The 14,006-nt window shown below is 35.8% G+C and overlaps 1 protein-coding gene across 4 annotated transcripts; it reads left to right on the forward strand.

Annotated features, from left to right (window-relative positions):
* The first annotated feature begins 141 nt into the window (after positions 1 to 141).
* On the forward strand, positions 142 to 13,364 carry Ssdp (Sequence-specific single-stranded DNA-binding protein). Of its 4 annotated transcripts, none has more exons than XM_089713154.1 (7): positions 142 to 621; positions 2,440 to 2,652; positions 6,746 to 6,901; positions 7,404 to 7,589; positions 9,117 to 9,236; positions 10,305 to 10,412; positions 11,199 to 13,364. In XM_089713154.1, the coding sequence occupies exons 1-7, from the start codon at positions 276 to 278 to the stop codon at positions 11,330 to 11,332; spliced, it is 1,263 nt and encodes a 420-aa protein (XP_089569280.1). In that variant the 5' UTR covers positions 142 to 275; the 3' UTR covers positions 11,333 to 13,364. The 4 variants fall into 4 exon arrangements, with proteins under 4 accessions (XP_089569280.1, XP_089569281.1, XP_089569285.1 ...); XM_089713155.1 differs by having other exon boundaries at positions 11,175 to 11,313; XM_089713159.1 differs by lacking the exon at positions 9,117 to 9,236 and having other exon boundaries at positions 11,175 to 11,313.
* The last annotated feature ends 642 nt before the right edge of the window (positions 13,365 to 14,006 follow it).

Consider the following 14,006-nt stretch of genomic DNA (forward strand, 5'->3'; position numbering starts at 1 on the left):
TGATTAAAGCGTTTTTTTTTGAGTTAGAATCCAAATAATTATTTAAACGAATTTATAACATCTGTACATAACCATAGACAACGATTTATGACATTACAAAATGCGCTGTAGGCGTAGACGCGGCTGTAGGAAATTGAGAACAATCCGATTTCTCTATGCCACAGACGCCAAATGTCGCCATCGATCAATGACATTTTGTGAAGTTGAATTTATTGATATAAAGCGTTAATGTAAATAATAAACAATTCCAACATAAACGTCGGCTTCCAGTCGATATGTATGCCAAGGGCAAAGGCTCTACGGTACCTTCGGACGCTCAGGCTCGCGAGAAGTTGGCCCTCTATGTGTACGAGTACTTACTGCATGTCGGGGCACAGAAAGCGGCGCAAACGTTCCTCTCTGAAATACGATGGGAAAAGAACATAACGCTCGGCGAGCCCCCCGGGTTCCTACATTCCTGGTGGTGTGTGTTTTGGGATCTTTATTGCGCCGCACCAGAGAGAAGGGACACATGTGAACATTCGTCAGAAGCGAAGGCTTTCCACGACTATGGCTTCGTCAATTCAGGATATGGTGTTAATGGAATCGGTCATAACGCTGGCCCAGCGCCTCCAAACGACGGTAAGCGAGCTATTTTTAACATACGCGCTATGGGAACAATTTGTTTTTCTAATGCCAAATTGGAATTCTAGGCCAGTATGTTTCTTATCATTGTGAGCAAATAGTATAGTGCTTTCGACGTTTTATGTTTGGAAGTAGCTGTTTTACGACGTTTACTTATTTTAAGGCTTGGAAACAGTACTTTTTTTGCACATGTATCCATGATACATGCTTATGTAGATGCATATGAAAGTATGAGCATAAGATAGGAAATTATTTAAATGGAGTCTGAATATTGTGTTCATGATGATATCTTCATTTTTACTAAGTTTTTATACATTTAAGACACTCCTGCATCTTTATTTATGTCAGTCTACAAATTTTAAAGTAAAAAAGTGAAGTATACTTTACTCCAAAATTTTTATATTCCACAACCTAATTCTTAATTAATAGATAACAATAAAAACGCTTTCTACAATTTTTATTAACGGAATTTTCCAAAGACCTTGAGTGCAAAATAATAGGTACATTATTATACTTAGAAATAATCTACAAATATTTGCTTTAAACAAACTTATCAAATTTGCTCTGATTAACACAATGGAAAAAGTTCCATAAATAAAAAAAGTATGGAGAATTCATAATTTCAAACTCAAACTCTAACATTTTTTTATTCAATTAGACTTCTTCTAGAAGCACTTTTGAATTGTCGTAACATATTTAATCATAATACAAATGAATATGATTTAGCTGGTATTTTCTAGTGTTTGATTTTACGTGAATAATAGACATTTAGAAATTAAAGATATTTAGAATTAATCGCGTTTAAAATCCGTTAAAAAATCTTGAATTTCTATATGATTTAGCTTCTATTGTGTTTTGGACACAGAAATTATGTTTTGCCTATTTTCCTTTAATGGAGAAAGCTTGGGCAATCGTATTTGATCATAGTATCCATGTTTGAATATAGTATTAGTCTTATTATAAAAGGGGACTAATTATTAAACAGAAGCCATATTATGACCTATTATTTCCAGACAATTTACACACCAAATTGAACTGGGGCTGTATTATGAACTCTTATTTCCAGACAGTTTACATCGCAAATTGAACGGATTGGCAAGTTAATATTATGATCGCAATAACCAGCCATATTTAATTATGGTATTATATGAATTTGCCAGTCAGTTCAATTCACAGCGTAAACTGTCTGGTAATAACACGGCCCCTGTTCACCATTACTAGTTGACTTAACCAGAGCAACAACATAGTTTCTCTGTAGTGACTGCTACGGAAATATGTGACACTAGCTGTGCTCCGCGGTTTCACCCGCATTGATCTGCTCCTATTAGTCTTAGCTTGATGATATAATATAGCCTTGCTCGATAAATGGGCTATCTAACATCGAAATAATTTTTCAAATCGGACCAGTAGTTCCTGAGATTAGTGCGTTCAAACAACAAATTCTTTAGCTCTATAATATTAGCATAGATATGTCTTTCGAAGTGGTAATAAATATGTATCTATGTATTGTGATTTAAAAGCGCTTCTAAAAGAAGTATATTGAGTAAAGTTGACTTAATGTTCGAAGTTAAATATATTTTGTAACAAATAAGACAGCAGCCAGCAGTTTCTAATCAATGTTGTATTTTGTAAAATAAACAGGTCTCTTCTAATAAATTATTTCTTATAAAAATTTGTTGATATAAAGACCTTTATAATTCCTATTATATTTTCCATTTAATTTTTTGTTAAAAAATAAAAAAAACATACCGGCCGAATTGATAACCGCCTCCTTTTTTTGAAGTCGGTTAAAAATATTTTCACTCACATTTCCAGGCATGGGGGGAGGTGGTATGCCCCCCGGGTTCTTCCCGAACTCGTCACTCCGACCGTCGCCCCCAGCGCCCCACCCGGGCTCTCAACCGTCCCCGCATGGACCTCAGCCGCAGTTAATGGGGACTGGACAGCCGTTTATTGGGCCTTGGTACTCGGGCGGGCCGAGGTCTGCGGTTAGGATGGGCATGGGCAACGATTTTAACGGGCCACCAGGTTAGTTTGTGTGTGTATGTTCTAGAGTTTTATCTGTTAAGCTATTGCATAGCTTCTATCGCGGGCCTTGAGCGCGTGGACCGAATCGAGAAAGTCCGTAACGAAAAAACCTCATGCTCTCCACTCAGCAATAGCTTTACCGCGGCAGTCCCCGAGTGCCACACATCTTTTCTTTATATAGTTTGAACTTGTATATAAAGAAAGAGATAAATTGCAGTCTGCTGCTGAAATATTGAATAAAAAAAAAATAAGTTTTGGCTCAATGCTTTGCCATTTGTATCTTCAGTTAAAAATTTTAATCCTTTTTTATGTAAGAAACTTCAAAAAGCATTTGAATGCTAATAAATAAAATATAAATGTTTTTCTGTGTATTTGCAAGTGCAATGTTTAATTTTATTACATTATCTTCTCATGCAAATACATAGTATAAACAACAAGTGTTACATTTTTTCGGTATTGGTTAAGCTTATGAGTCAGAAATTACAACTAATGTATGAAAACAAGGATCTGTTTCATGTTTGATAAAATTTATATTAAACACTAGCTGCGCTTCGTGGTTTCACCCGCGTGGCTGCGCTCCTGTTAGTTTGAGCGTAATGATATATAGCCTTCCTCGATAAATGGGCTATCTAACACTGAAAGAATTTTTCAAATCGGATCCTGTAGTTCCTGAGATTAGTGCGTTCAAACTCTTCAGCTTTATAATGTTAGTATAGGTTACAAGTTTAGCATATGTATTTTTTACTACATATATGTACATACAGTGCAACCTTAATATAACGAACCTCAATATAACGATTTCCTCGATTTAACAACTTTTTCGTAATCCCCTTGAATTGTCCATAAGATTCAATATAAAATATCCCTTTACACTACGAACATTTTTTGCGAACAACCTCTTTATAACGAATTTTTAACTATCAAGAAAAGTATAATTACCTCTAATTAACGAATTTCGTCAACCCAAAACCTTTATATAAAGTTCCAACCAATGTAATGATTCTTATTTCTTAATCTCATAGTATGTGATTCATGTCGCGACAGGTTTCGACATGCTTTTGTTCGTTAGAGCGAGCGCGCACGAGCAACTTTGTCTCCGCAACTATTTTGTCTCTCCCATCAATTTGTATGGGGAGTTGCGTCGCTACGTGCGCGCACTTTCATACTAGCCCATAGGTGGGAGAGACAAAATAGTTGCGGAGACAAAGTTGCTCGTGCGCGCTAGCTCTAAAACGATCATTTTTGTTTAAGGGGATTACTATGGTCAAAACCGGAAAACACCTTATACATATTGAATTTTGTTGAGGAAACTGTTGGTACGATTGTCTTAAAAAAAATATATGTGATACTCAAGGATATAATTAACAAAGTGTATTGTTTACTTTTCAGTTTAGAACGGCCTAAACATAAAAAAAAATACATACAAATCAATCCCTTTTTGAACATAAAACGCATTTTGTTAGGAAAACGGCTACATATTTATACATGAAATTTATACCAAAAAATATGTTATGATATTTGTAACAATTTGTATTGATTGTTTTTTCAATTTTCATTATTATCGTTAAATTATCAAGAAAAAACTCGAATTTATAATAAAACCCACATAAAACCTCACCTCTATTGCATATTTTCGACGAAATTTGACGGTGTCAGTTCGACTCGGACGGGGGACTGTACGTGCGGTTTTTTTGCAAAATAACGCTAAAATTCACCGAATTGAATGTTTTGTTAAATTAAACCAGATTGTAATAGGTATTTACATGAGCAGTTCATGAAATGAAAGTTAAAAATAGGTATGTAAAGATATAAAAATCTGTTTGTAAATTAGTTTTGTTTTTGAAAGGCGTCATTGAATAATATCCAGTGTTGATAATTTTTGACAGTAAAATATTATCAGAAAACACATACCTATAAAACAGTAACCAGACTTTCCCTGTGCCTTGAATATTTTTTAAAAAAGATTAATTGCTGTTCTATCGTAATTCGTATATTTTAAGGGTCCAAAACAATCCAAAGCCGGGAGATACTGACACAAAATTTTGGGTCATTTGTAACCGGATGGCGGTTCTACAGTGGTCTTAGTACGCAATGACAAAAAGAAAAATCATGGTCAGAACAGTGGTACCGGCATACTAGTCGCGTGGGCGTTAGTCGAACTCGTCGGATAAATTACGGAAGGCAAACGATTTGTAACACAAAAATTTTAGGATTTACCGATAGCCCATAAAAAAGAAGTAGGCGGTAGTGTCATGCCATACTTTTCCGGTGTAATTTACAGCCCACAATACCGACGTGAATGCGTTGATTTAAAAAAAAATTCAACCATTTGTACCTGGCTAATTTTTGCACAGGTAATCATCGTCCAGTAGCCATGTACGAAAATCGCCATGCCATACTTTTCAGACAGTTCCAAATGGTCGCCATACCGCCGAAAATCAGCAATTTTTTTTTATATTGTATAAAATCATTTAATTTTATATTATTGTATAAAATCGTAGGAAAGTCAAAACTGACATAAACGTATAGCAACATTTTTAGCCGACGCCATTATAGGACGAAATTCTCAATTCAACTGAATTTTTTGTTGGTTCCGTTACCTCCGCACTTTTAACTGGGTGAACCGATGATTTCTTCTACACCAATATTATAAAGAGGAAAACTTTGTTTGTTTGTTTGTTGGATTGTAATGAATAGGCTCATAAACTACTGGACCGATTTTAAAAATTCCGTTCACCATTCAAAAGCTACATTATCCACGAGTAATATAGGATAGGTTTTATCCCGGAAATTCCACGGGAACGGGAACTATGCGAGTTTTTATAGATACCGACACAACTAACACTGTATTCTTTGTACGGAAGGTATGACCCATATCAGTCATAGTCATAGGCTCTGGTAACTTCAGTCGCAGGAAAATCACTCATTTTGTAATGTGTTCAAAGATAAACAGTAGAAAAAAAACTCAGTTTAAAACACGTTATAATATTTTTGATTTGAAGCTGCTATATAGTCGATAAATAGGCACCAAACTCTTAAAGGGGTATAATATTTTAATGTTTAAAAATCGAAACACATTTTATTTCTCGTCATCATTTCAAAGACGTAAGGGATTTAAAAAATTAACCCCGAACTAACTACAAAATACATAACAAGTCGAAAAAAACGTGATTTCTTGTCCGTTCCCCTATTTTTTTCGGTGTGTGTAGGTTGCATGCATATATTCCTACTAGGTATGAAGAGATATACAGAGAACGCTAAATACATTTGCCTGGTCACCATTACCATTCGATACACCATGACATGGTAGAGGCCGTTCTATAGAATTACGTCAAATAATGTACTCCATCTTTTATATCTCTGTAGGTGAGATGTTCTCCACCCTAGCCATCATCAGGTCTCCAGAATATAGTAGAGTCCGTGTTGAATAAAATTAATTTCTAAATCGGTGTTTTCTTAACTGTTCCCCACTCTAGAACTTATAATTACTTGCTTAGTCATTTTAAGGTCTCCAGAATGGGTCATGTAGTAGAGACTTTGCTTATAACGGTTAATGTTGAAAGATGAGTCTTCCTACATTACATTTACAACATACATAGTACACAATATTTACTATTCATAAATGTAATATGTTACTGCCTCTCAGAGAAAACATAAATTAGGTAGAAACCACTAACACATTACGATACAATACGATACAGTATACAATTCCATAATCTTTGGTCACTTTTACTTCAACAACGATGTATATTTATAGAGGGCGGTTAAAAAAACAAATTCAAATGTAGTGACAGAATCATTAAGGTCGTTGAACCGTGTAATTGCCTTAATTTAAATTGGAAAGTAATGTGAAAACTGCTGCTCGTCACTATTGTTAAAGATACAAGTTGTAATGGATCAGAAACGTAAAAGACCTCTTTATAACGAATTTTAGACCAACCTAACCTCAACATAACGAACCTCAGTTCAACGAATTACTTGATATAACGAATATTTATTTGTTCCCTTCTGATTTGTTATATCGAGGTTGCACTGTATTTTGTTTTTAAAATGTTTAAGTTACTATTTAAAGTTGTTTCACTTTTCACTACAGGCCAAGGCATGATGGGCAATTCCCTAGAACGGGGTGGTGGCGGCGGTGCAGGCATGCTCGGAGGGCCCCGCATGACCCCTCCAAGGCCCGGTATGGGGCCCATGAGCCCTGGTGCTTATGCGGCCGGCATGCGTGGGCCTCCGCCGCAGGGCGCAGGTAAATATGGACAAAAATGTTAAAAATAAATGATATGTAAAAAGAAATGTAAAATTTCCCCCACAAAAGTGATGTTTTGTGGGGAACAAATAAAAAAAAATATGCATTTTTTGTGTGATATTCAGAAAGTTTTTTGTCGTTTAGAATGATATAACTAAGCATAGTGTTGATATCGTTATTATGTGTGTAAAAATGTAAAGATATCTATTTATAGATAAGTAATAGTGAAATTTACAACAGTGGTGGGTCGGCACCGCTATACTACAGCGGCGGGTCGCCGGGCACGACTGTCTAGCCACCCGTGTGTCTAGCTTTTGTGTGACGAATTGAGAACTTTGGTAGTGGGTTATTTCGTCAATTTTTGCTTATAGTCGGTTGAACGTGAAATTACTAGTATAAACATGCCTCCAATAAGAAAAAGCTTTTTTTTGGGCTTAAAAAATTTTTTTTCGTTTAAAAATCTTTTTTTTTGTTAAAAAAGTCTCGTTAATATCATAAATAGGTATGCCGCCAATGGGTATGGGTCCGCGCGGTGCCTGGGCGGGCGGTAGTGGGGCGGCTGGCGGGTCGGCGCCATTGAACTACAGCGGCGGGTCGCCGGGCGCGTACGGAGCGCCGCCCGGCTCGAACGGCCCGCCGGGCCCGCCGACGCCGATCATGCCGAGCCCGCAGGACTCGTCTAATTCGGGTAAGTGGGGTTATTATAAGTGTTAGAGCTTACGGTTAAAAAATATTGATTAAAAATTTTTTTTAATCAATATTGTGGGGGATATTAGTAAGTGTACTTAAAAAATTAGATAGTGTGATCATTTTTTTCGTTTGTAAGAAATTGGAGGGGGGATAATTGTAATTACTGCGTTGGAGGGAGTTTAGAGTTAGTTGTGAAGAATAAATAACTAAGTTTATTGTTACTACCTGAATTTACTTTAAATTATCATACAATATATTTAGAAATGCCTTATCTCGTGCTCTTATATGTTAAACGACTTGTTTCACGTGATTTTGTCCGCTTTAACTTTTATAATCAAAACTTATGTTATAAATGAGTAAAGTATTGGAAGACTTAATTTATTACATTTTTTCAAGATTGCGATTTTTTGCTACGTTTCTTTATATCTACGCCATATTTTCTACTAAAGTATATACGTATATTCACAATTTCAATTAAATTCACAATCACATACTTCACTTTTCTTTCGTTCGCTTGCTTCATTCTTGCATACCCACGTTCCACGCTTTTATCATTTGTCTAACGTTAGTGTTCATGATGCGACCGTCGTGCGACTTTCTTGCGACTAAATTGACGTACGAAAAGTCGCAAGACATCTGACAAATATCAGATTATGTCTTTAATTATTAATCGTAGGTAAAATGAAATTATACTATAGCTTGTGTGCAATGGCTGTAGGGCTGTTTGTGTATGTGCGCGGCGAGGCTGGGGAGAGTACCGACCGTTCCGTTTCTTTCTAACTTCTAACTCGTGCTCTTTCTTACCCAGTCCCCCCCCCTCACCGCACATACCTACACCGCCCTACAGCCACTGCATCAAGCTATATCATATATGTTTTAGAGACTTAAATACGACATATTAAGACATTATCTATTGTATTTATCGACGGTCGCATCGTAATTTATGCTTCTTACATTTTTTCTTCACGTAACCACATTATTAAATGTTTAGTTTAAGGGGTAGTTTTCCAACTAGAAAGGTAACTAATAAAAAGTTTTACTAAGTGTAAGGTGTGATTCAGAAAAAAACAAACATATTTGTCTATGGGCCACTTTTATCCGTCAAATTTTGACACGTATGTAGTTCCAAGTTTGTCTATGGTCTCTAGTTGGGAACCTACATGTAAAACCCTGGTTGGAAGTCATAAAACGAAATCAAATAATGCTTGACTACATCCATTTTTTTTGTGGCCAGTAATTTGATAGTTTTTTTTTTAATCTAACATTTTACTTTTAGTTGCGTCTGCATCACACTTTAGGCTCGAACGGTACAATAATAACTACGTAGAAAAAATAATGAAAACGTTACAACGGTTAGAACGTTATAGTACTATAGAGTTTTATGACTTCTGATCGTGGACTTGCCGTACACAAATCGAATTTTGACATTAGAGCAAAATTAAAAAAAAATACTCGAATCTGACACCTGTCTAACTCGATCCGTCATCTGTCAACTGTCAATTGCTGACGCGTTGTTGCGCGTCAGGCGGTGACAACATGTACACAATGATGAAGCCCGTCGGCGGAGCGCTAGGGGCGGAGTTCCCACTCGCGGGAGATCACGGGCCGTCATCGCAGCACCTCACGCAACCGCCAACCAGCGAAGGTGCCACAGATTAAATATAACTATTGTAATATGGTTTTGATCGATTTTTAAATTTGAGTTTATATCTGGAATCGAAATGAAGTTTATTTTGTGTTACAATTTTTTCTACGTAGTTATTATTGCTCGTTGTGCTGTAGGTATCAAGGAAATGTAATTGTATAACTAAATCATCGTTTTATGATGATTGGCGAATATTTTTAACGTTTATAATTATTTTTATGGGCCCTCTTAACAATGGGCAGCATTGGGCGAGTAGAAGCAATCCCGATAGCGTAGAGGGCCTAAATGTCTATGATCGGCCTTTATTGTTGATGTTTATTCATAATCGCCGTAATGGCGGCAAACATCGACGATCATTTGTTGGGCCAACGCTGCCCATTGTGAAGAGGGACCATTAAATAATATTTAAAATTATTGAATGAGAACGTTTTGTGGGAGAATGAAGCAATTTGAACAAAAGTCTCTTCTAAGGTGACGTTTCGACTTTTTGTGGATGGACATAGGCAGACTGACGATTTAAGTCGTGTTATTGTAGGTTTATATAATGTTCGCTCTACAAAAAAGCTACTAATGAATCGGTTTATTAATCATGTCAATCGAACCCGCGTCCTATTCTTAGCTGGTGGTGGCGGTGCCTTAGACCGCCTAGGTTATTGTTCAGATACTACTGTAAAGGATGATTTACGCTACACCGTGTCGCGACTGGGCCGTGCCCCGTCCTGAGCTCGATCAAACACTATTACATATATACTTTTGAAGTGAATATTCTTTAGGCGCGTTGAGAGTAAAATTTCATGGTCACGTCGTTGTAATACCGTCAAGTCATGGAGTTATGAGACGATTTTGGTATCTTTGAATCTTGCCAAAGAAGTTTCACTTCTGACACGTGTGCTAAGCACACACGCTCTTGTATGAAGTGAATCATGCCTGAACGTGACTCGGACGGGGCACGGTGTTGAAATTTCTATGGATATTGTTTCATTTGTTTCCCGGATCAGGCATAGTGTAGCGAAAATCATGCTTAAGCGGCATTTAATGCTATGAAAAATGTACGATTTTTGGGTGTAGGTTTAGGCGGTGTTGACGGGATGAAGTCTTCGCCGGGCGGCGTTGGGGGCGGAGGGCCGGGGACTCCGCGTGAGGACTCGGGCTCTGGAATGGGGGACTACAACTTAAGTAAGCATACGATGGTGTTTTCTTTTTGCTTTTGAGGGTTTTTTCTGTGCGATAGGTTTTTCATCTTAGGGTAGTCAGTCAGTTCAGTCTGTTTTAGATTGCCTTGCTAAAACAGACTGTAATCTTTCTAACCGAGCCAAATTTCGTTGAGATCTCATGTGCCGTTAATTATCTCATCTATCCGTTCTTCAAAAAATCCCATATAATAGTTATCTGTCCTAGGTTCGTAGGAAATTGTTCTACAGGATTTCATATTTATCCCTCGTTTAGTGTATTAAGATAAGTGTTTTTCACTTAAATAATTCTTAGTCTTTTACTGTACATACTACATACTACTATAAAATCTAATAATAATAAATTCTTTATTTGACAACAATAAAATATACATGTACATGCAATTATGGGATAACTAACATATAAGTAAAACATAAACCGTAGCTGTAGGTACAATTAATTGCAATATTTGAACAATGTCTCCTATGCTAGGAAATGTCCTGTGTTACAGGAGACATTTATCCATCCGTTGATACAAGTTATATACCTGAATATTATAACAATTCTATACTATGCAAGTATCACTTTAGCCAAAAATTTGATGAAATTAAAAAATAAACTCTTTACAAAAAAATAAGAGAAATTGAACTAAAAATCTGTTGATAATGTAATAATAACTAAGTTGATTAATAGCAAAACAACTTATTTTATATGTAACATTGGAGAACCAGGAGAATATTCACGTTATCAGTTGATAAAATTAAACAGGTGGTGTTGATTTCTGATTGTAAGGTTTCGGCGGGCCGGGCGGCGATCAGAGCGATCAAACTGAATCGGCCGCCATTTTGAAGATAAAAGAGAGCATGCAGGAGGAAGCTAAGCGGTTCGAGAAGGATCCAGATCATCCGGATTATTTTATGCAGTGAAAGATCAATGGGTGAACGTACCGGTGTCTATGGGGAGAGGCGCCAAACGTCAGTTAGCTGTCAAAATGTCATCTGTCACGTCAAATGTTACTGTCATATGGAAGATCGACTGTCTTACCATAAAAAACTTTAGACGGGGTTTATCTTTAAGCGCGGGTTCTGAAATCTGGTTTTGTCGTATTTCACATAGACAACTATTAAAGTGACAGATTCCTGGTGTAAAGTTAGACTGTGTTTAAATTTGTTTTCTGGTAACACAATTATCGCGGTCAAATGGCTTAGCGGCGTTTTTGTAACTGTTTGCAGTATTGAACGGGTCAAAATGTTAACGTTGAAAACATCATTCGTCACCATCACTGTTAATTGTTATATGGCAGTTATAAAAGAAATTGAAAGAAAGAAAGAAAGAAAGATCATTTATTTGACTCCACAATAATAATTAATAACAAACACAATTGACACAGAATACAATACTTAATTCAAATTAAAACAACACAACATGAAACAAAACAATACAAGTATAATAAATGAAAGAGTAAAATAAAATAAAATGAAGCCGAAAAGTGGAGCCAAGTCAGGTAGCCACTCAGCATAAGTTGCAATATAGTTGCAACGCTGATTTTCAGTGGCCCCTCTCTGAAGCGATTGCCACAATGTCCGCGGTTAAAATTCTAACTATTATTGACAGTGTCGTATGGACCAAGTTTTTAAATCAACTGTAATATGTCCACGACCTTAATTGACATTCAGTCAAATGTTCTATGCTGGACATGTAAAAATCTTCGATTAACAAAATACCAACTATATTTGTGATTTTCTTATGACAGTGACATTCGGTCAACCTTTCGTAGCATTTTTAACTGTCACTGTCAAAGTGACGTCTATGTGTCAATGACATTTGAAGATGGCTCGACCTAGCTATTTTACGCTGTATTGTGTAAATAAACGATTATATTCACATTTTTCGTGTATTTTAGTGAAAATTGGCGCCAATTAAATCTCTCAAGTTCATTGTACGTTGATCTCAGAAATGGGAGTCCGGTATGTGCAAAGGCTCGAACTGCCCCCGTACTATGACGTCTTACAGCAGTATTATATCCAGTGTGGAAAAGAGACAGCGCTATACCGGTCGTCTAGCGCCATCTCTCTCTCACACTGGCAGTAATACTGCTTTAAAACGTCACGGTTAAATGATCTTCCTTATTTATTGAGTTTTCAGCACCGCTCTATGTATTTTTTCTTTGGCGGCTTATGGCTGTTATGTTGTTACTATAGAACTAAATGAGCTTACGGTTTTTATAGACAAGTAAAGGGAACACAGTGCGTCTCTTTCTAACTCGTGGAGTAATTTACTTTGTGTCTTTGTCACACGATGATCTTAGGGACTTAAACATGTTTTATGGTTGCTTTTAGGCTTTTTTTTTTTCATGAAAATAAATTTAAAAGGTACTTATGACTTCGATGGTTTTTTTTTTAAATGTACCCGCATTATTATTATTTTTTACTTTTTAAATGAGTTAATCAAAATAATTTAAATTTTTATCTTAGACTGGGCTTTTCATTTTGGACCTTATTACACGAACAAATAAAGTTGTATGTTGAATGAAATGTTTTTCGTAATTTACGTAATAGCTCATAAGCTGTCAAAGTCCACTATCAGCACTGTAGTTGAAATAGCAATTGATGAGTGTTTTTATTTTTCTATTTCAAATGAAACTGGACTTTGTTGTAGCGAGATAAGAGTGGTTTTCAAATGGTAAGAGTATTTTTATAATGTCGGTACAGCTAAAGTCGGTAAAGATTGTCGTTACTCTTTTCTCTGATGAAATATCAGTATTTTTTTATATACAGGGTGTCCCACTGTTGGTATACTAAGCTCAAAGGAGGTTATAGTTTTGCATACGCTGAGTACGTAAAAAATACTTAAAAAATTCCAGACGCATTTTTTTTTCAAATAGATGAAATCTTAAAACTCTATGTGTACACCCATAGCAAGCAACCCGCCCATTTTTGCCACTAGCACGTGAGCTATCGTTTAAGATTATGTTATTGTTATTATGCAAAACTACAAGTTCCTTCGCGCTTAGTATACCAATAGTGTGATACCCTGTATAAATGCCCTAATTTTTTTTTGTTCTTTTTTATGACACTTTTTCTGCTAAAATTTATTACGTATATGGTTTTATCAATATCTGTCGAGCATAGCTCAATAAATACAAAAATTGCAACAACAAAGTTCAATTTTACATATTATTTGTCAGTCTAACCGCGGGAATTTGAAAATACTGTCACAATTTAATCTGTGGATTTTAATATTCATGGCTGTTTAAAAAAAATAAACACCATAGATAGTGCTTGTAGAAAAAAAAAACATTTTGACAGCTGTCAAATTTTCGCGCTCTAGACTGCGAAATGGTGACGTTCTTTTTACACACGATAAATGTATTAAAAATAATTTCGAATATATGTATGTAATATGTAATTGAATATACATATAGACGTTCTTAATTTAATTTTTTATTATAAATGTAATGTGTATAATCGATTTTTTTTAATGTATTCTCTGTAAATGGGTGTTCTATCGATGTTTTACTAACTCGTTTTTTTTTAAATCAGCTCGTAATTGACAACGGTTTTTCCGGCATTTTTAAGACAAGATTACTTAATAATTGTT

The sequence above is a fragment of the Colias philodice genome, chromosome 29 (assembly GCF_061535455.1).
Source record: "Colias philodice isolate Cphi_HAF_F1 chromosome 29, ilColPhil1 Martin Lab GWU primary, whole genome shotgun sequence".
Lineage (NCBI taxonomy): Eukaryota > Metazoa > Arthropoda > Insecta > Lepidoptera > Pieridae > Colias > Colias philodice.